This window comes from Pangasianodon hypophthalmus, chromosome 11 (assembly GCF_027358585.1).
Source record: "Pangasianodon hypophthalmus isolate fPanHyp1 chromosome 11, fPanHyp1.pri, whole genome shotgun sequence".
NCBI classification, from domain to species: domain Eukaryota; kingdom Metazoa; phylum Chordata; class Actinopteri; order Siluriformes; family Pangasiidae; genus Pangasianodon; species Pangasianodon hypophthalmus.
In genome coordinates this window covers 24,056,437-24,080,624 of record NC_069720.1, presented here as the reverse complement: position 1 = coordinate 24,080,624, position 24,188 = coordinate 24,056,437, and the positions used below count along the sequence as shown (strand labels likewise).

The 24,188-nt window shown below is 40.1% G+C and overlaps 1 protein-coding gene across 1 annotated transcript; it reads left to right on the top strand.

The window, feature by feature from the left end:
- Positions 1 to 1,996: 1,996 nt before the first annotated feature.
- On the top strand, positions 1,997 to 23,141 carry LOC113535590 (complement factor H). Its single transcript, XM_026929023.3, has 9 exons — positions 1,997 to 2,183; positions 2,350 to 2,559; positions 2,932 to 3,037; positions 3,107 to 3,183; positions 12,533 to 12,724; positions 14,476 to 14,667; positions 20,526 to 20,717; positions 20,837 to 21,016; positions 22,587 to 23,141. The coding sequence occupies exons 1-9, from the start codon at positions 2,117 to 2,119 to the stop codon at positions 22,781 to 22,783; spliced, it is 1,413 nt and encodes a 470-aa protein (XP_026784824.3). The 5' UTR covers positions 1,997 to 2,116; the 3' UTR covers positions 22,784 to 23,141.
- The last annotated feature ends 1,047 nt before the right edge of the window (positions 23,142 to 24,188 follow it).

Sequence of the window (24,188 nt, the reverse complement as noted above, 5' to 3'; positions counted from 1 at the left end):
CTCTTATTTTATTATGGGGGCGAGAATTTTTTTTTTTTTTTTTAATTCCTCTAAATTTCAGGGTGGAATACCTCTGGTGGTGGATCAGATACAAACCTGAAATTTTCACAGAAATTAGTCCTCTATAGTAGCATTCTGCTTTAAAAAACTTTGAGTTTGAGATTCCACTGGTTACAGAGCTTGGACTAGTAGAAATCTGGGGAAAAGCCTACTTTATTCATTTATTTTGAGATATGAACAGATGTAATATAAGCATAACAAATAATAAAAATTAACGATATTTACAGTAATTATGTTATGATTGACATACAATAGCTTAGGCTTGTCAGTGAGGTCTAAAATCTTACTACATTTGATATTGAAGTGAAGCATGATGATGCAGTGAAACAGTGTTCTTCAAATGTTTAGAGTTTAGCTCCAACCTCCAAACTCAACTGCCTGTAAGCTTGTTCAGGTGTGTTTGATTAGGGTTGGAGCTAAACTCTGCTAGTGGTTTTGCAATGCCAATACATAATCACTCAAAACATTTTTTTTAAATGGTCTAGCAAACTGTATTGGACCACTTGAGATGGAATGACCCAGATGCAGAGGACTTGGCCAGAATTGCAAGTATTGGGAAACAAGATGCATTTAATTTCCACCTTGCTTGATCAGCTTATACTGCAAACCATGGACACTTTTTTTTAAAAAAAGTGCATCAAATAAAAAAAATGGGCATTTTTTAAATTCAACAACTCAAAATAGTGAATTAAAAGCATGATAAAGTAGCCTACATTACAGGTTTTATACTTAAGTTGGTGACTTTAATAATCCCACATTTACAAAATGCTAATTTAATTAATTTATTTCAATCATTCAGTGGGAGCAAGCAAACAGTTAACTATAATAAGTATTATGCACACAATTCAATAGAAAACCAGGTAAAGATCCTCAAGGAAAAGTGATGCAATCATAATTGCTAGGGCTTTGTTCTGTCAGGCAAAGTTGCAAGTGGCTGACTTTATCCCTTGTCAGTGGGGTAGTTGGTCCAATACATTTAATACATTTACAGTGTTAGTAGATAAGAAGTCCAGAGAGATATTAATCAGTCTGCCTATATTAGAAGAAAATATTTATTAATCAGTCTTGGAAAAATAAGAGTTAATGGCAAACCTGTTTTCATTCCTGAGGAGTTTAACACATACATTATACATGGCTGTTGAACTGTCTATCATCTTTTAACTCTTCTGCGTCTCATTTTAGCTTTAAAATACTGTTTTTGTACTTTAGCATTCTGGCCTTTGTGTGAAACTGTATTGGATTTTTTGGGGCAAACACTATTCATACATTCAGTTATTCTACAGAGTTAAAGTTTTCAAAGATAGTGACAATGGAGCAGGAAGGGGACCACAGCAGTGTCAGCTGTGAGACAGCATTTAGTAAGAGTTTAGTTGTTCTCTGATTAAGTATGGATTAAAATGGAAAAAGCACACATTATTGGACAGAGATTGCAACATTTCCATGGGACCTTGAAGTCTTGATGCATCTGTTTACCTAGACAGCACACATACAGAGCAAAACTGAGAGCGGGAAAGCACTCAATTTAATTTGTTTTCTAACAAAATTCATCTCAGCTCATTATTTATCAAATATATTGTTTACTGTATATTGTATAATGTAACTGTGATGTTCCTCCTTTTTGTTACTCAAGTATAGAAATGAAAAAAAAGTATGAGAAACAAGAGTGGTAACTCTACTTGCAAATATCAAAGTAGTCTGTATGGTGTGGGGTGCACAGCAATATCATCAATTCTTTCTGTCAGTTCTCCAATTATGAGACATATATCTGTATTCTGTGTTCTTTATGTTTTAAACTTCTACATAGTTTAAATAACACTTTGTACTTTTTATCAAAACAGGCCTTGAAATGAGGTCATGTGTACACAATATTTAATCATTAACCACACAAACAGGCTTTCAAAACTATTTGTTTCACAACATAGCAACTCTTAATTTTCCGTAAGCCCTAGAAAGACTTGCAGAAATGGGCAGGTTTAAATTGGGAAATATTAACCCTGCCCAATATTTTCTTAGTCTTATCATAAAGCTTGGTGAGTAAACCTACTAACCTGGAACAATGAAGTCAAATCTTGTTGCCCTGTATATTTTTTTCTTGGCCAGTATTTATACTTCAGCATTTGATGGTAAGACTTTTATTTCTTTTTTTATTTATTATTATTATTTTTGTTTTGTTTGTTGTATATAACATTTTAAATCATGTCACCTGTGTACAAGACATACTTTCATATACTGTATGTTACTACTGAAACACTAATGAAATATTTAAAAGTAATATGGTTACTGTGACAGACGATGTGAACAGTGGCCCTTCGCCTGAACCATCAGCCTGCCCAGAGCTCCCCAGCGTAGAAAATGCAGAAGTTTCTACTACTTCTTTGAAAAGCACATATACTAAAGGGGATTCATTGACATATAACTGCCAACAGGGATATGTAGGAAAAGTAATCTTTGTTTGTGATGGACACAAATGGGAAAATACTCGAAATGCTAAATGTTCACGTAAGTCAACAGTTTTGTTGTATATGGAGAATATTTTTGTGCATATAGTAAGTTGGTTGAGGTCTAGAGTTTAAGTCAGGTGTTAGGATATGAAAAATGTAAGATACGATACAAATTCCTGGTTTAGAAATAAGGTGGCTTTTTTTAAAGATGCTATTGTAACAGTAAGTTATTATTATTTTGTAACAATAATTTAAAAATATAACAGACATTTTTATTATTTACAATAATTGCTAATACTAGATTCCATTTGACAGTCATTGTTGTTTGATAGTAGTTAAGCTATCCCAGCAGCTTGGTCACAGGCATATTCTGTTAAAATTTTAAAATAATAAATTTTTATAATTCCAGTTTTGTCTTCAATATCACCAGGTAAACGATGTCAGCTTCCTGAAGATATACCAAATGGGCGATTTACACTTATAAATGGCACTGAATTTGTTTATGGAGCCACTATTAAATACACATGCAGAACAGGGTAGGTGCAATTTCAGTCCATTTGAGCACAATTCAGTACTACAACCTTCTTATGTAACTTTACTTTTAGTTACCAGATGGTGAGTCTGGTAGACACCAGGACATGTTTGGCTGAGGGTTGGAACAACCACTTGCCTGAGTGTGAAGGTAACACTATATTTGTAGTTCAGTACATTCTTAACATGCTTAGGATTTTACACTGGCCTTGCAAATAATAATGGCTAATGCAATTTTTGTAAAGCATTTTCATTTGCTCTGTGAGGAAAAAAAAACATTTAAAACGTTCTTCATTAAATTATAGTTTTTGCTTTGTAATAAGGTGCATGTTAGAAAAACTGAGCTATAGGTTAGACAGCACTTTTTTATTACCCCTCCTAATTGTCAGAGGTGGTGTTTTACCATCTGAATACCTGGCACACATTTTGAGACCTTTAACAGCCAAGTGGTGATCATATGAGAGGTCTACCCTTGGAGTAGCACTGTTAGTGATGAATAGCAGAACCACGATCCCACTATCCACTGCTCAGTTACAAAAAGGAAAGTAAGCATGATAATGCAGGATTCAAGCTTGTGTGGACAATATCTTAGCTCTCTGGCACTGGAAGACAGGTATTAGTTTTGTATTTCGATGTTGCAACATCGATCATCTCATCTCAGAATGTCTTATGTCCAAAAATCTTTCTTTAATGCCATTTTCATGAAAAAGGCAGATTTTAATGACTAAGCTGAGGGTATGAACCTCAGTACTGCTGTCAGCCCAGCCTTTGGGTCTTAGGGCCTGGCCAGCTTCCGACTCCATTGACAATATGGGTTTCCCAAGTGGAGTTGAACAGTCCTCTGGAACAAGATGTCCTCTGGAACAAGAGCAGTAACTCACTACTGCTCTCACTTTATACTTATTGTAATGTTTGTGAAAAGAGCTGCATGTCATCGTGATAATCTTGCCCTGCATGTAGTGATGACTGGATAGTTCCAGGTTGACCCTGTGGCCTTATCCACTGTTCCTATCTAAGGTTAAATGTCTCAAACCTGACAACATGATGATTGACTTTGTAGTGTGCTATAAGGGTCAATCTGCAGAATGTTCTATAGTGTGTCCAGTACGCACCTTATGAAGCTATTTCATAATACACTATGTCTAGTTGGTAAAGAACCAACTATTCATCTGGCATGTGTAAAGAGAGTTTTGGGCCACCAGGAGAGGGATCTTCACCATGGCCTATGAACAAGCTAGAAGCCAAGTCTTATTGTGTCAGGCCATTTCACAAAGAGTGTTTCATCCTCATGGACTCTACTGAGAGGTATGCCACTCCAGTAGGTCTGTGCTTGAGCTACCTGAGCATCTCCATACACCTCTCCAAATCATAAGATCAACATTGTCTCTCAGGGGAATGAGTGCAGCAATCAACCTATTGGTGTAGGTTATCCAGGTGTTGAAACACAGCCCCTGGCAGTTAGGAGGGGTAAAATAGAACATTAGGTTAGATGTGTAATCATGTTCTGTGAATAATGGATAACTGCCAAGGTTCCCCATCACTCTGAATCTAAGACAAACTCAGCTAGAAGGTTCCAAATGAAATGAAAACCATTAATGAAGGCATTATATAATAGTCTCAGAGGAAAGGCTGAGATGGATGCAAGTGCAGTTGAGACAGTTTAATGATAATCAGCAAACAGTTCCAAAATGTAAGACAAGTTCAAAGTAAAAAAAACAAGCAGAGGGTCAGGCAATCAGCAAACAGGATATTGTAGCAAAAACCAGAATACAAAAACCAGGAAACTGAGTCAAAAACCAGAATTGTGATGTGCAAACAAAAGGCTTGGTAAAGTCAGAGTAGGCACTGCTGAGAGTTTACTTCACAAAGTGTAGCGGAGTGTCGCAAGGAGTTTAGGGCATACTCGGCCCATGGTAGAAACTGAGTCCAATCTTCCTGATTGTTAGCATAGAAAGTTCTTAAAAAATGGCTGATCTCCTGGTTGGCCCTCTCCACCTGTCCGTTAGTCTGTGGGTAGTATCTGGAGGTTAAGCTGACAGATGCTCCTAATTTCTCCATGAAACGTGCCCAAACTTGTGAGGTGAACTGTGTGCCTCTGTCACTTACAATATCCTCCGGGATCCCAAAGTACCTTAACATGGTTATGATTGAAAGGAGTTCAGCTGTGGCGAAGGCTGTGGACAAGCCTGGCTGTGGAATGAGCTGGAGTGACTTAGAGAAATGATTGATTACAACCAGGATCGTGGTGTGGCCCTGGGATTACGGGATGTCAGTTATAAAGTCAACTGCAAAGTGTGACCAAGGTCTCTGTGATATGGGCAAGGGCAGAAACTTACCAGCTGGTAAAGCTCGTGGAACTTTTGCTTGGGTGCAGGCGGAACAGGAGGAGACACCAGTGAGCGTGTGGGCCACCAGTACCTATTTCGTACCTATGTGGGTGACCTGTGGCAATGGAGTTGTGTGCCCACTTTATAAGTTGAATTTGCAAATTGGCTGGTACAAATAACATGTTCTGTGGGCACGAACGAGGAACCTGCTGTGGAGGGGTGTGAGCGATTGCTTGGTCCAGTTCCTAGGATATAGCTCCCACAAAGCAAGACGGGGGAAGAATGAGCTCCTCAGAGCTGTTACAAGGGCTGGCTCCGTGCATGTGCAATAGGGCATTGGCCTTGGTGTTTTTTGGAGCTGGGCCAGTAGGAGAGGGTGAAATTAAATCTTGCAAAGAACCAGAACCAGTGGGCTTGGCAAGGGTTCAGACATCTTGCAGATTTGAGGTACTCTAGATTCTTGTGATCAGTAAAAATGGTAAAAGAATGACTGGACCCCTCCAGCCAGTTGCGCCACTCTTCAAAGGCCAATTTGACTGCCAGCAATTACCTGTTACTTATATCATAGTTTTGTTCATCAGGAGTAAGTTTCTTAGAGTAGTAAGCCAGGGGATAGAGCTTGGGTTTTTCCCTGAATCGCTGGGAGAATATATTCCCTACTCCTGTCTCTGAAGGATCCACCTCAATGGCGATTGGTTTCAAAAGATCGGGGTGTTTTTAGAATGGGGGAATGAGGATAGCCAGTGTGTGAACTATAGAGTTAAACCCCTAATGAAGCTCTGGTAAAAGTTGGCAAAACCCAGGAATCATTGCAAGTCCTTGATGGTCTTGGGCATGGGCCACTCAGTGACGGCGGATACCTTGGCTGGGTAACTCCATCTGGGCTAATGATGTTCCCCAGGAAAGAGATGGTGTTTTGGTGGAATTCATACTTTTCCCCCTTAATGAACAGCTGATTCTGGGCAAAACAGAATGCAGTACTCATAGTGGCCACAGGTGGTGCTAAACGCTGTCTTCTACTCATCACCCTTCCAGATGCATATCAGATTATATGCGCTATGCAGTTTTTATGAAAATTTGAGCTGAACAAAGGTGTTCGAGTGCTGTTTGGACCAGGAGCAAGAGATAGTGGTATTTCACACTGATCTGATTGAGTTGGTTTTGGCTTTACTAAAGACATCACAGAGGTCTTGATATTCAGAGGAAATATCTATGGGTGCATGCTGTTCTCCACTGATGTTGAGGCTATGCAGAGCTGAGGTAACTGGAGGCAGTGCCCCTGACAGTGGTTAGACAATTGGGTGATCTCCTTGTGCTGCCAGGAGATTTGAGGGCTGTGGAAAAGCATCCATGGGAAACCCAAGATGATGGGATGTTTTGTGGTCACAGCTACTAGGAATGACATTTCCTCTTGATGTAGTGAACTGACTTGTAACAGGAGGCACTGGGTACAGAATTCAATGGTGCCTCCTCCGATGGGGGCTCCATCAATGGCGTGGACCCTCAGTGGACGTGACAGATGTTGGGTAGGAATGTTGAGGTGGGTTACGGTTTCCAGGTCCATGAAGTTACCTGCCTGATTGATGAGAGAGAGACTCGTACATACTCACCGTTTGGCTTGGGGACAATGACAGCTTAGCTGTGGGCTTGGGGTGCAGAGGACAGAACCCAATGAGGTGGTCAGACAGGCCGTAGTAAAAAAATCAGCCTTCATGGCATCAGTGAGTCCCAGTTGCATGGGTTCTGTAGGGGCGGTAGCTCCCTGGGTGCTCCCTGCATCTCGGCAGGGGTGATGGCTGTGAAGCAGGTGGTCAAGGTATACGGAGAGGTCGATAAGGGAGTCGATAAGTTAATGGTTCATCACAGCATGTCTTCTCCATGAGTACTTCTGGGTTAAGACCTCATCAAAATGCAGCTTTGAGAGCAGCATTGGTCCATCCATTGGTCCATCCAATTTTGGCTGCTATAGTGCAGAATTCAAGGGTGAACTTGGCCACTCTATGGGAACATTTGCCGGGGGTTAAGAGGAGTTCCCCAACTTCCTTGGTCTCAGGTGAGTCATCAAACACCCAACAAAACAAGTTAGTGAACTGCTCATATGACGATGTAGGTTTGCCCCCTTTCTCCCAAACAGCCATAGCCCACTTCAAAGCTTTGCCGGTGAGCAGATTCATGAAGCGTGCAATCTTATCTGATTCTAACATCCCCTCATGGCTGGTGGAATGTGAGGAGCATTGCAGAGAATTTTTCTAGTGCTGGCTGTGGAGGTGGAAGCACAAACCACTGCAGTGGAGGCGAGAGCTTGAGAAAGGAGGTTGATCTTGGCATCAAGATTGGCCAGATACTGCTGCCCTCCCATTATCTGTCATTGAGCCTGAGCATGGCGCAAACCCGGGTCTCCTGCTGCATATATAATTCCAAGATGGCAGCGCAGTAGCACGCAGCGGCCACTTTGGGTCAACAAATATGGTGCATGTTACATGTAGCCTACATCAATTGGGAAACTTTTCAAAGAAATGTATATCAGAAGCACTGGTGGACAATGGAGAACAAACCTCAGGAGGAATAAATGATGGACAGCAAGACCTCGCGACCTCGGACTGCTGCGCGAACCATGCTGTGCGAACCAGCATCTGGCCTGATGCCACTGGCCGGGAGAGAGGGCACCAGAAATGGTGTGCGAGGCAGTGGAAGTGCGGTAAGCAAGCCGGGATCCATACTAGGCTAAAGGCTAACCCTAGCTGTCTGGCTCTACCATCCATTCTCCTCTCCAATGTTCACTCTCTGGACAATAAACTGGATTTATTCGGACTACAGCTAACTACCCAGTGTGAAGTCAGAGACTGCTGTGTTTTCATTTTTACCGAAGCATGGCTCAACCACAGCATTCTATAGTGCTAAGTGAACTCTATGGAGCTATCAGTAACCTACAGACAGTGCACCCTGACAGATTTTTCATTGTTGCTGGAGACTTTAATCACACAGATCTGAAATCAGTGCTGCTAAAATTCCACCAGCATGTTGATTTTGCAACCTGTGGTACAAAAACTTTAGACCTTGTTTACTTTGTTATGCTAATCCCAGCATACAGACCACTTCAGAAACGTGCCAAACCAGTTCTGAAACAGGTGAGAACCTGGTCTGAGGGAGCGATCTCAGCACTGCTTTGAACACACAGACTGTAATATGTTCAGAGAGGCTGCTTCATACAACCACACCACAGACTTGGAGGAATACACATGCAGGAATTCATGGATCATCAAGAAAATTAACTCTCACTCAAACCACACACGGGACAAACAAAGACATCCCTTTACGAAGAACAGATCAGAGATGGCCCCGGCATGTCTGGGACTAAACAACCAGACTTCGAACACAAGGGAAGTGTGAAGCCCCAATAAAAGGTTGTAATTCACCCCTTTATCAGATGAACTCAAGTTGACCAACAATTAAGGAAGCCTTTGTTTGGACTGTCTGCCTTGCTAAGCCATCCCAATCCACACCCTGCGATATCCTTCTGGGATTGGAATGGTTTTTGTTCCCATTGAATCAGCTAAAGCTCCATGCCTATGCTTCACAACATTAAGTCTGTCATTCTTTTTCGTAATCTAGTCTCTGCAAATGTGTATCATGTTTTGTTTTTCTTTTATTGAATATACCAATGTACCCTTACTACAGTATATGTTAATCAGAAGCAAAAGAATCTAAGGCTAACACTCCATAACCTAGCCTCAGCATAGACAACCCAATTACAGCAGCTTCTTATATAGTGTCAAACTTGGTAATACTTCTGAAGTCATGTATTCAAACTGATAATATAAATCAACCCTACTCTTAATTAAATTGTACAATATTAGACTTGTTATTATTCTGTAACCATACCATTGTATCCAGACGTTAATGATTACACTTATATATGTCGTGTTTGGTATCTGTGTGTTTGTTTTCATGTTCTAAAACAGTTGGTGAGTTGTAAATCTAAATACCTCATACCACACGTTTATCATAAGCATCAAGGACAAATAAGGCTGAACTATAATGGACATTGAGAGGTATGTGACCCAAAGGGGTCACATTCTAATTAGCTGGAGGACCAGGCAAACTAGGCACCAATCGCCTCTAAGCTGATCTTTGGTTGGTTGAAACCCCTAAAGGGCTGGTTTAGCCAAAACTGCATAAAAACCTCATGGCCAAGCAAATCTAGGAGCTGGAACTGGAAGAGAATGAGTACTGGAAGGACCCCCAAGGCTCTCTTCATTGGCACCCCCCGGCTCATCTCTTTGCTCAGCCGTCCAGTCTCCATCCACTCTCTCCATCGATGACCAATGACTTCTCCAAGATTCTCCAAATACAATCCAACTAGAACCCTCTGACCACCGACAACTACCTCCATTCATCAACCAAGCAAAGCAAGTATCAGTACCTCCCAACTTTATTAAGCTGGTGCATTTAAGCTAAGAACTCTCTAACTAATTCACCATTTAATACCGATACATCGCTGGTTCACTCAGGTCAGGATCTAGTGCTTTTCATAGTTCAGTCTAAGAAACCAAACTTCTGTCTTTATCTGGTTTCTGTCTTCTGGTTTCTGTCAAGCTTCTGTCTTGTCACTGGTTTCTCTTATGCCATTTTCATATGTGTATGTGGGTGCATGTTTGTGTGTGTGTGTGTGTGTTATGTGTATATAGTAGGTTAATGTATGTGTAGTAGTTTAGTGTAATAAAGTCTCCTCAATATTCAAGATGATGTTGTGCTGTGTTTCCTTGCTCACCATCTAAGTTCCTAGGGTGCCTGTTCTAGTCACCGTGCTCTGAAATTGTAATCTGTCTATCGCCATGACAGTAGTAACTTCCCAGAGTTGATAGACACCTCGCTAAACATTTCGGTGGACGAAATGATTGGTTAGTAGTGGTAAAATAATTCTGATGTAATTTCCCCAAAGAGACTAATATTACTGTTTGTATTAATCACCTCTACTTCCATAATTGGTAGATGACGTGACTTCCTTCAAGACCAGCACCACATGCGCAATGACTATAGAAGTGCACTCGCTGCTGAAAACTCAAGACATTGCCTTCAGGTCTGACAACAAGGCAGCCCTCCACACAGCCAGGGCCAACCTATCACAGGCTATCAGAGAGGCAAAGCGCAACTACGCAGAAAGAATCCACAGTCACTTCATAAACACCAGGGACAAAAGGCGAATGTGGCAAGCCATTCAGGCCATCACAGGCTACAAAGCTACACCACTTGTCTGTGATGGTGACACCTCGCTCCCAGATGCACTGAATGATTTCTATGCACGGTTCAAAGCACAGAACAACAGCGTGGAAGACCACCCCAACTACCACCTACAAAGTACTTTGTCTGTCTGCTGTAGATGTCAGGAAAACTCTGTCCAGAGTTAGCCCATGGAAAGCTGCAGGTCCTGACAACACACCCAGCCCGGATCCTCAGGGAATGTGCCTATCAGCTTGCAGATGTCCTCACAGACATCTTCAGCATTTCCCTGAACCAAGCAGTTGTCCCTGTGTGCTTCAAGGCAATCATCATCATCATCCCTGTGTTGAATAACTCATCTGTGTCCTGCCTGAATGACCACCAGTCAGTTGCACTAACACCTATCACTATGAAGTGCTTCAAGCAGCTAGTTGTGAAACACATAAAGAGCAGTCTTCCCACCACACTGGACCCATTTCAGTACACCTACCGTCCCAACCACTCAACAGAGGATGCCATATCTGCTACCATCCACCTTTCTCTGACCCATTTGGACAGAAAGGACAACTATGTAAGGATGCTGTTCATAGACTTCAGTTCAGCATTCAACACAATCATCCCACAACAACTGATAACAAAGCTGAGCCTGCTGGGTCTGACCACCTCCCTGTGCAACTGGATCCTGGACTTTCTGACTGGGAGACCCCAGTCTGTCAGGAGAGGCAACTCCACCTCCAGCACTACCACACTGAACACCGTTGCCCTCCAGGGCTGTGTGCTCCATCCACTGCTGTTCACACTACTGACACTAATGACTGTGCTGCAAAGTTCAGTTTTAATCAAATCATCAAGTTTGCTGATGACAATACAGTCGTGGGCCTCATCAGCAAAAATGTTGAGTCAGTGTGCAGAGAGGAGGTGAACAACCTTGCAGAATGGTGTAGAGACCGCAATCTATCTCTTAATGTTGATAAGACTGAAGAGATGATTGTCGACTTCAGGAGAACCCAAGTGGACCACTCACCGGAACAACTGTGGAGAGGGTCAAAAGCTCCAAGTTTCTTGGTGTGCACATAATGGAGGACCTCTCTTGGATGCTCAACACCACCTGCCTTTCCAAGAAGGCCCAGGAGTGCCTCCACTTCCTGCGGAGGCTGAAGAGAGCCAAACTGTCCCCTCTCATCCTCACCTCCTTAGGGACCACAAGACCCTACAGCAGATTGTGAGAACAGCTGAAAAGATCATCGGAGTCTCTCTACCCACCATGGACACCTCATTCAACAACGCCACCAGTATTGCAGATGACCCATCTCACCCCTCTCATGGACTCTTTACCCTCCTGCCATCTGGCAGAAGGTACAGGAGCATCCATGCCACCACCGGCAGACTCCACAACAGTTTCTTCCCTGAGGTAGTCAGATTACTCAACACTTCTGCCTCCCAGTGCTCACCTGGGCTAGTCAAATACCTAACCTAGAGTTGGAGTTCAAGGATGGAGTTGACCTGACAATAATCATATGGTTACCACATGACTTTGTATTAAAGGCCTCAACCTGAGTGCAGATACACTTAAGAAGGTATCCAAGTGTTGAAACACTGGTGGTTATATGGAGTACATATAAAAGTTCCAAAGATAACCTAACATTTTTCTAAAAGAAAAGGCTACTTATTTTAGAAGACTTTATTGCATTTAAGAAACATTAAGTCCAATGTACCACCTACCATAAGGAGTAGAGTAGTAATCAAGAGTAATAATTTTCTGGTAACTACTATTAAAAGATTAATGGCAAAAGCCAAAAGTTTATTTATAGCCCAGAACATGTGGTGAAGGTAACACACACACACACACACACATATTTACATACATGTAGATTATCCAAATAAATAATTAAAATATAACCAAATCCAAGAATTAAGTTCCAAAATATTCAAAGGTCTCTTTCTTTTTTTCAGAAATAGCATGTTCTCCACCAGTAGTGAAGGATAACATCATTGTGGATGGACTTCCTGATTATGATAGCAAACTGAGAACTGGACATCAGTTAAAATTCACTTGTGATTCTACCGGACTTATGTTAGTAGGGCCGAAAGAAGTCATATGTGGTGAAAATGGAGAATGGAGTAATCAATTCCCTAGATGCGAAGGTAAGATTATGCATACATACATACATATATATATATATATATATATATATATATATATATATATATATATATATGTGTGTGTGTGTGTGTGTGTGTGTGTGTATGTATATGTATGTATACATACACACACACACACACACCATTCAGCATAATACATAAAATCTTGCAGATACAGGTAAACAGCTCCAGTTATGTGTATCTCTGTGACTTTAACCATGGCATGGTTGTCGGTGCCAGATGGGCTGGTTTGAGTATTTCAGAAACTATTGATCTCCTGGGATTTTCACACACATCAGTCCCTAGAGTTTTCACAGTATTGTGCGAAAAACAAATAAATTGAGTGAGCGACGGTTCCGTAGGTGGAAACGCCTTGTTGATAAAAGAGATCAGAGGAAAAATAGCCAGATTGGTTTGAGCTGCCAGGAAGGATTTAGTAACTCATATAATCACTCATTACACACATCTTGGAGAATCTGCCACAGTTCTTCGGGAGACTTACTTTCTTTACTGACACATAAACATTTTTTTCTGCAGAAAAAAACATTTTGTTATTCAAAAAAATGCTTATTACAAGAAAAGCATCTTGTTATTACGAAATAAATATTTTCTAAAAACAAAATATTTGATCTTACAATCTTTACAATATAGCCTACATAGTATCCAAATGATATGTTCTGACAAATGGCCCAGTTGACATAACTAGTCAAATTTTACTTCAAGATTGGCTTAAACCACAATGAGATTTTAATAGCACTGAGTATTACAGATGTTATTGTCATTACACAGTGTGCACAATGTGAAGGACTTACAAATCCTGGCATTTATACAGATGCAAAATTTGATCAGACCGCTTAGTCATTTTTTATTACTAGCTGATTAGTTTGAATGACATAGGATACGTCATGGTTACAAATTACAGCATATTAAATATTTACAGGATATGTACAGTATATTGTTATGTAAATTTTCTTTTCATGGTCATAACTAAAATGGAAAACTAGCCTTTGCTTTTTAAATAAACATGTCAAAATAAATTAAAATGTAATGGTTACTGTTCTTTTCCATAGTGAAGGTAACATACAGTACTGTGCAAATGTTTTAAGCACATGGAACGGAAGGGCAGTAAAGCATAGATGTCTTCAAAAATAATGACAATAGAAAGATATACATGGGTGGCATGTAGTGTCACATGTAGCATTGCTGCATCAGAGCAACAGGTTTGATCCTGAGCAGTGACACAGTTACTTTCTGTGTGGAGTTTCTGTGCATGTCCTCCACGTCTACATTAGTTTTCGCCATGTTTTCTGGTTTCCTCCTGCATCTTAAAAACATGCTAGTATGTGATGTGTGTTGGAAATTGAACAGTTAAAGGGATCATAATGGTCAAGAAGTGGTTTCTAAAGGAGATGTCTAATGACGTCTGACATGAAAAATGGTTTTATTTATTTACTATTTTGTGTACTATTTCAAGTCACGGTAAGTATTGTACCCTGTATGTGCTACTATGTAAGTATTTACTTTAAAACTTGCTCCAGTACAGGTGTGTTAGACAGCTGCTCAAGTAAAGCATGTTTTGAGTTGTAGGAACCCTCTTGCTCGTTTGGATTTTTTTGTGAAATAAATTATATTTTGGAGCAATTTCACATTACATTTGAAAATCTGTTTTTTTAATTGTTTTTGTGGCAATATTATTGGTTGCATTTGTTTTGGCCATTTGTTCCCTCAGTATCTTTGTTTTGTACCCCGGACAGAAGTCATTTGTGATCTTAAAGAGATACATGGCAGAGTTTCCGTGGTTGGGCTTCCACAAAAAAATGCACCTATCAAATATGGACATAAGTTACAGTTCTACTGCTCTCAGCCAGGCATGGTTCTAAGAGGAAACGAGGAGGTCACCTGCTCAAATGAAGGACATTGGAGCAGCCCATTTCCCATATGTGAAGGTACACACATTGACAGACATTGGGATGCAAGTGCAGGTTTTGATAACAGAATACAAAATCAGAAGGGTAAGGTTATTCTGGTTACCAAAGCACTGATGGATGTATTGAGAACATAGAGCACTTCCAGATTTTTACTGATGCTTGTTTCATTTTCCTATTATGGTGCCTTGAGTTTTGGCAGGCTGTATCGAGTAGTCTATTCTTAGGCCATGTACAAGCATATTCAAAGCTGTATTCACTTCCCCATTCATTTAAAGTGTACTCTCATTGTCCAATGAAAGTACACTATCCTTCCCTAGATTTTAATCTTACAGACATAACAACACTGCCCTATGAAGTCAGCATGACTGTATAGTTACAGTCATGCTGACTTCATAGGGCAGTGTTGTTATGTCTGTAAGATTAAAATCTAGGGAAGGATAGTATTATAGTATTAAGGATTAGTATTAAGGATAGGATCAGTATTATATAGCATTATAAGCTCAACCAACATACAGAAATTAAAGCAGGAAACTGCACCATATCACCCACGTTAGTGTGTGAACCATATACTAAAAACTTTCGTATATTAATAGCTGCCATTAAAGGTAGAGAACACCATCAGAACTCGCCACCCTAGGGATTAACTGTATCTCACAATCACAACATTCTCACGGTCAAGCATTTGGTGGTCTCTCAGAACTGGTAAAAAGGATTTGAGGGCCAGGTAGAGTTCCACCTTGATGATATGTCCTGCTAGCATTCCCAATTCCTAGTGCCAATGAATTGCATGACCTGTTTCAATTTTAGGGAGATCTTTTCACAGTTCACCATGCGGCAGAGTGTTGCAATGTGTGTCACAAGGGTTGACATGCCCTAGGTTGCCTGCTGCTTTTGGAGAGTACATAGAAGCAAGTCATCCAAATAAAGTAGTAACCTGATACCTTTGGCCGCCAGAGAGGTAGGATCACTGTGATCTTTGCAAGATGCCCAGTGCTAAGGAGAGTAGCAACAGTCCTGAGCTTCCTCCATTTGTGGACAATTTGTCTTATTGTAGATTGCTGAAAATCCAGGTCTTTAGAAATGTTTTTGTAGCCTTTTCCAGCTTTGTGTATCTCTATAATGTGTCATCTAAGGTCCTGTGAAAGTTAATGGGGTTGAGGCATGGTTCACACTTGACGTACTTGAGAAGAAGATATTTGTCAGTAACCAGACTTTGTGTGTCTTTATTTAAAGGGTACAGCACCTGTACAACCCACACCTCCAATCTCATCTCTTTAATTGAAATACCTGACTCCAATTAGTATTTAGAGAAGGTGTTAGCACAGAGGTTCACTTATTTTTTCCAGCCTATACTGTGAAGACCTGAAAAATAACTCACTAGGAGAGAACAGAAGATAACTCTCTAGTAGACCCAGTTGGTTGTAAGTCCAGCGCAGTAGAATGTTGTAGAATGTTTTAAAATATTGCCACATTTAAAGTTTGCACCCTTTGATCTGATGTAGTCACTGCAAAATTAGCAGTGTTTTTAGCTGTAAGATGTCGGATTGACAGGCTATGTCTCTCATGGGCTCTTTAGGCAGAGAGTGGCAGAGATCTGCCCCATAGGTGCCCCACTTCTAGGAGCAAGGTTTCACTCAGCTCTGCTACAGAGCTGGTTAATAACTGCAGATTGGAGCGATCATTCAAATGCAAGCAGCAAAATCATTAGCAAACTTCCTGTGCACACTATAGGTGATGTAATGTTGTAATATCTCATCAGAATGTCATCAGTACATCAGCATTAGGTGTTTGGGCAGTGTATCTCTGTATGTAATGCTTCATCTGGTGAAACTACCAGTGACACAATATTCATATCAATGGTAGGTATGTGGCTCAGGCAAATCTGCTTGTACCCCGTCATTACCTCAGCCCAAAGAGCCCAGGTGTGGTATAGATGCACTGCAATGAATATAGTAAAATTTACCTAATATTTCCAATTATAAGATTATAGTAAAACAAATATAAGATTATTAAACCTATTTCTAAAGCATTTTACTCATTTCAAGCTTTACATTTTATTATTCTACTGGCAGATAATTTTGCTTCTTTCTAGAAACAAATACTTAGAATTAGCAAAATTATCTGCCAATAGAACAAGACTGTTTCAGGTTGAAATTAGTTTTTTTTTAAAAAAGAAAAAAAAGAAAGAATTTGTAATCTTGTAAGGGGTTTAATGCAATTGTATAATAGGAAATACTAGACAGATTTTACTATATTCAAGATATTTTCACTTGCTAAGATGTAATCTTTTGCATTGTGATTGATGGTTCAATACCTCCTTTAGTAGTCTCAGTAAAGTCCTAATAATGTGGTACAGCGAAATCCTTGGTGATTGTATTCCAAACTATGGGCTGCTTGTGGGGATGCGGGAAGGTGTTTTATATTGGGGGTGCTGGACGTTTAAGCAGGATATGTGGGGTGTGTGCTACGACATCACACCCAAATGTTAGTCAAATTGTTTTTCTTTTAATAGAGAATGTGTGCTGATTATAATGATATACTCCACGGCGAGGTAAAATTATTTAATCAGAAGCTGTTTAAGGTGTTACAGTATGTTAAGAGCCTGCAAGCGATGCATTTGAGCTGGTATCCAGATTCATTTCCATATCAGATTCATTTCCATATACAGAAGCTGTAAAGAAACCCGGCTGTCAGGTTATAAGGAGGAGTCTGTTGAAGAATCAAAAATTTCAGCTGAACCACATCTGACACCATGTCATCCATACACATAGAAAAAGACCTATACAGCATTTTGTAATCACTGGACATAGAAATTTGTGACTAGCAGCTTGTTGTGAGTCTAAATCTGCCAGCCAGACATGCTATACTGACATTTTTTGTGAAAAAAAGTGTTTTTTTGTTAACCCAATCTCTAGCTATAAAACACTGAAAAATAGGGCTGCTGCAAAACAAAGTCATCTTTCTTTCACAAACATAGCAATCTGCAGAATAGACACACTCTTTAGCACTCCACACTACAACACACTATATGTCCAAAAGTATGTAGACACCTGACCATCACACCCATATGTGGTTCTTCCCCAAACTGTTGCCACAAAGCTGGAAGAACACAACTGTATAGAATATCTTTGTATGCTTTGGGATTAAGATTTCCCTTCACTGGAACTAAAAGGCCCAAACTTCATAACATCATGACAATGGTCCTGTGCACAAAGCGAGGTCCATAAAGACATGATTTGTCAAGGCTGACACGGAAGAATTCGAGTGGCCTGAGCACTGATCTCAATCCCACTGAACACCTTTGGGATGAACTGGAAAGCCAAATGTGCAACTGTGTTAATGTCCATGGTTTTTGAATAGGCACATTTGGCTGTGATGGTCAAGATTCAAAATTCAAGATTTTTATTTGTCACATACACAATTATATACAGTATATATTACTCGTAGTGAAATGGAAACCTGGGCTACTCCTCTTTAGATTGTGCTTTAAATACTAAATTAAAGTTAAAATTGAAAAATCAGAAATGAATAAGAAATAATAAGAAAATAAAATAATAAGATAAGAAATATGAAATATATGTACAGGAATGTGCAAAAGGATGTACAAAATACGCAGGGAATATGCAAAAATGGATGTACAAAATATGCAGTATGATACGTGTAGTAACAATACAAAGGGCAGTGTGTCAGAGGAGTACAAGCGACTGTAGAGTTCTTGTGGAGTCCTAAGGGATCCGTATGGTGGACATGTCGGTGTTGAGGAGTCTGATGGCCTGAGGGAAGAAGTTCCTCCTGAGCCTCTCAGTTTTAGCCTTCAGACTACGGAAGTGCCTGCCTGATTGCAGCAGGCTAAACCGGGGTCGGTGGAGTCCTTGATGATTTTAGCAGCTCTTGTACTGCATCGTCTGGTGTCGTGCAGAGAGGGGAGAGCAGACCCGGAGATGCGCACAGCATAAGCTCACCACTCTCTGCAGGGCTTTGCGGTCCTGGGTTGAGCAGTTACCGTACCACATTGAGATGCACCGAGTTAGCAAACTTTCTATGGCCCCAGTGTAGAAAGTTTTCAGGATCGCTGGGGAGACCCTGAATTTTCTCAGCACCCTCAGATGGTACAACCGTTGTATAGCTTTGTTCGCCTGAGCTTGAATGTCATGAGTCGAGGTCATTGCTCCACCTCATCAAGGTAGGCAGCCTCATCGTTGTCATCAGCAAACTTGACGATAGTGAGAGGACACACAGTCATGTGTGTAGAGAGAGTAGAGCAGGGGGGCTCAGGACACAGCCTTGAGGGGCTCCGGTGCTCAGGGTGATGGTGTTGGAGGTAAACTGGCCCACTCTCACTACCTGGGGTCTACCTAGGGTTTAGGGTTAGGGTTAGGGTTACCTTTGAGGAAGTCCAGGACCCAGTCACAGAGGGGGCCATTAAGTCTGAGGTCCCTGTGCTTGGAGGCCAGCCTGCGTGGGACTATAGTATTGAAGGCTGAGCTATAGTTTATAAACAGCAGCCTTACGTAGTTCCCTTTGTTGCTGTCAGTGTGGGTGAGGGTGGTGTGTAGGACGTGAGAGATCACATCCTCAGTAGACCTGTTGGGGCAGTAGGCAAACTGGAGTGGGTCGATGGTGTCAGGGATGGAGGAGCAGATGTAATTTTTGATAAGAATCTCAAAAAACCTCATGACAAGCGATGTTAAGACTACAGGACAATAGTCATTTAGGCAAGAGAGCTTATTGTTCTTTGGCACAGGAACAACTACAGATTTTTTAAAGGAGGTGGTGACCACACACTTAGCTAGGGACTTGTTGAAAATGGAAGTGAACAGACCAGCTAGCTGATCAGCACAGGGTCTCAGTACTCGGCCAGAAATGCCATAAGGGCCAGCTGCTTTCCTGATGTTCACACTCTTCAGAGCCCTCCAAATCTCTAAGCACACATAGAAAGTATTCAGGTAGACTCCACCCACTCCCTGTACCTGAGTTTAGCGGCTCTCACTGTGTATCGGAAAGCGTAGCATGCTGCTTTGTAATCACTCATATTCCCTGATATAAGCCCTGCATTGTACGCGGCTGTGCGCGAATTCACCGCAGAGCGGATAGTATTATCCACCCATGGTCTAATGGCCTTATTGTGACGGTGTGTGTTGTTTCCTTGATTAGCATGCTAACAAAGCTAACCGCTACATCTGTACACTCAGGGCAGGTGTCCGTATGCATTTGGCCATATACTGTAACTTTATTCAACTCCTGAAACAGGGGCCTCATTTATAAAACATTCCTATGCACGAATTTGTAATTTATAAAACAGGGATTTGTCATGAAAACGTACCTAAGATAATGTACATTTCCAATCTGACATACAAACTTGGCCACTGCAGCATGCTGCAATAAATAGAAAACAAATAACAGGTTTTGAAAAATCTGTAAATAATTTAAATAAAGGGTGCCTTAACATTTGCCACATGCACAACTCTTTGGCATGATTTCTATCTTCTATTTAATGTGACTGAGTAAGCAAGCTCACTATGATTCAAACCAGTGATAGCTTTCCCCAAATCAAGAATCTTTTATTTATTTATTTAAAATAAATAAAGTTATTTACAGTTGACAACAATAGTCATCTAATATTTTTTTTTAAATCACATTTACTTCAGTTTTGTTTTATGTTTTGGTTTTTTTCAGGTTTGTTACATTTCAGAAATATCAGAAAAGTTTGCTGGACACACTTTCAGAATCTGGTAGCGTGCCTAGCAAACAGAGGCTGAAATCCAGTATTTCTGCAAGTCAAAAAATGGTGTCCATTAAGTGCTTTTTTAATTAAATGCCCCTATGATTTTCTGATAATATTTTCTTTTAACTTGTTTCTCTTGTTTGTTTCACAGAGGTTACTTGCAAAGAAGAAGAACTCAATAATGTAAAAATTGTTTATGGATTTCCAGGAGTTCTTCCACCATTTAAACCTAAACATTATTTAACTTTCCAATGCATCAATTATGATATGAATATGATAGGACAACCATCAATTACATGCAGAGAAGATGGAACATGGAGTAGTCCATACCCTATATGTTCAGGTGAAAAGCGACTATACTTTGCCCTTGATCAAATGCAAAATATCTAAAACATTAATTAAAAAAATGAAAAATTCTTCAAATGTAGTGTTCTTAATATATATTTGTGTGTGTGTTAACAGTGATCAAGGGTTGTGGCCCTCCGCCACACATTGAATTTGCAGATGTAACTACTTTACAGAAGTCCTACTATAGCTCTGGAGAAAGAGTTGAATACAGGTGCCAACCGTACTACACTCTACAGGGGCAGTCCTTCATGACCTGTGTACAAGGTACATGGAATGGATTCATGAGATGTTTAAGTAAGTACAGCTACACTGCATATGGTATTTGAACAATTGTGTAAAACCAAGAGTGGCAGGGAATAATTACAAACTTTATTCATATAGGATATTTCATACTGGTTCCACAGAGTTTTGTATAAAACAGAATTAACATTAATGTCTGTTGTCTATTTTAATGTCTGTCTATTTTAGTTTCTGAATAATCTTTCCCTATCAAATTTTTTTAAAACATATCTGTATTTATGCTTATGAATAGGCAATTCTTTTTTTTTGTTTATAGTACAAAGTCAAAAGACTTTATGTTTGACTTTGAAATGAATATACCGTGCCTTGCAAAAGTATTCAACCTTAAAGTCATCATATTCGTCTGGATTACAAATGACACGTAGATTGTACCAGCCAGTTTTTTCGACACACAGTTGCAACTTGTAATTCCCAACCTCCAATATGTAAAAGCCATTGAAAACACCCCCTTTTCTCAACTACAAGTTCCTTCTCAGTTTATGGCGTAACATGAAATCAACATGGCATCGCATGGTATTAGAAATAAACAAGAGTAGCACTTCTTACCTTTAAATGAGTTATGCTGTATATACATTTGCTTTATCAGTCAAAATACAGACATATCCGCTTGTTAAATCTAACACATTGACTATGCAGTTCACTGTTTGAGGACCAAACTAAACATCATTGATCACCGTGATCTGGCTAGATTATTGCTAGCAAAAGACATGGAGGTGTCCTTGTTTTTTTTCCACTTTGTCTAGCAAATGAGCTGATGTTGAAAAAGAAATAATTTTGACCGGTGAATTACCACTGAGGCTACGGTAACTCAAATAACCACTCTTTAGAACCATGGTGAGCAGAAAAGTGTCCCAGAATACATAACATTATTTCAAACCTTGTAGTGAATGGGCTACAACAGCAGAAGACCACACTGGGTCTCCTCAATCATGATTTCTGCTTTGATATGCAGATGGTAGTGTCAGAATTTGGCATCAACAGCATGAATTCATGGACCCAAACTACCTGTTGTTAACAGTTCAGGCTGCTGGTGGTGGTGTAATGATGTGGGGAATGCTTTCTTGGCACAGCTTGAGCCCCTTATTATCTTATTATGGCTACTTCCAGCATAATAATGTGCCATGTCACAAAAAAAGTTCTTTCAAACTGGTTCCATGATAATGACAACGAGTTCAGTGTACTTCCCAGTGCACCTCCCCACTCACCAGATCTGAATCCACCTGAGCACCTTTGGGTTGTGGTAGAACGAGAAATTTTCAGCTGACAAACCTGCAGCAATTATGTGATGCAATCATGGACCAAAATGTCAAAGTAATGTTTCCAACATCTTGTGCAATTAATGCCACAAAGAATTGAGGCTCTTCTGAGAGCAAAAAGGGGCTTCTACCCAATATTAGTATTGTGTTCCTAATAAAGTGACTGGTGAGTGTATAATCCCAATTGAGTTCCAGATTGTAACAAAATAAGGAAAAGTTCTGTGAATACTTATGCAAGGCACCATATCCATATTGTAATGATAGTTCAGATGTATTGTTGATTTTTTTCATATTGAATTCTATTTCAGAACCCTGCATTTTGACCATAGAAGCAATGGATTCCCACAAGATAAAGCAATATTATGGGCAAAAAAGAACAATGTACTCAATGCATAGAGATCACATTACCTTTGCATGCCAGCCTGGAAGACGACCAATAAGCAGTAATTTGGCCTTCCGTCAGCAGTGCAATGATGGAGTAATGCACTTGCCATCTTGCTATTGAAGTAGATCAGGTTACTACTAAACTAATGCTGAAGGAGTATGTTTGTAAATCCAATTTAGATGAATTTTAAATAAATATAGTTTGTATTAATTTCTTTTGAAGTAGATAAATTTCAGGTGTCACACTGACAATATCCATAACATCTCAGTGTCACTTGTATAAAGTAAGTATCAAGTAATGTAGTATTAAAACATTGTTATGGAATGACAGGAATGGTTGAGGTTGTTGAGAGGGAATTGGAATTGATATGCAGATGTAATCATGTGACTTTATGTGACAATACGAATTTAATTACTTAACAAATCTTCAGTCATCTGTCAAATGATCTAATTCAATAAACTTTATAACTTATCAAATACACATTGTGTACCCTTGATAATAAATTTATGAAGACCATGCAAAACAGCACCATCAGTGATGCTATGAAAAATACACAGAAGCTAGGCTGGGGCTGATTTCTCCCTAGACAATAAATTCATGTGGCTTATCAGTGTAGGTACCTAACCTGCCACTAACCACTAGTAGGCAGCACTATGATATAAGATGACCCCACCTGAGAACCCCTGGGATAAAAGCCCCCAAGGGGCGGCTTCTCTATCTCTCCTGCTCTCTCTCTCAGACCCTTATAAGATCAAGGCTTATAGTATAGTTTGAGGTTGGTAAGATTTTGGGTTAAACTGAGGAACGCCATCCTCCAGTGCTTACTGGTCGGATATGGCGTCTCCAGCGCAGATGAGTTTTGAATGGCTTTCATGCAGGCACAGTATTAAAAATTCACGCCTGTGGTGAATTGTTCCACAGAAGAGTACAGTTTGACTGTTGGGAAAGCTATCGGATAACGTCCTCATCCCGCATGAACAGTGCTGTTGTGATCTTTCTAGACAGCACTGAAAAGTGAACAGTGTGGTGCAAAGTGGAGTTGTTATAATACAAGACACTTTTACTCCAGTGATGCCGCTAGTTCAACTGGCTAAAATAAAATCACTCTGTCTAATGTCCCTGCTGTATATCAGCAAAGCAGGAATCTTTGTTCTATTATGTTGACTGTTGACTAATGCATGCACAGTGATTGTCTGTTTTTAGGGAGAGCCCCCTGTTCAGTAAAAAGAATGGTGGAAGTGAGTTCAGACACCTCGTCTCTTGTTGCATTTATGTACATTATCAAGGACAATGTATCACATCAATGACACAACACCTCCGTTCATTAAAGACTGTCTAGGCATGGAAAAATTGTTTCAAAAAGGCTACACGATTCTTAAGAGTGAAATGGAAGACTTAAATTCTAAATTTAAGTTTAGAATTGATGGCTTTGATTATGTTGCGTTTGCAAATTCAGAGACTGTGAAATGTTTTAGATGTGGAGAAGAAGGGCACATTAGAAGTTCATGTCCTGAACAGACAGGGG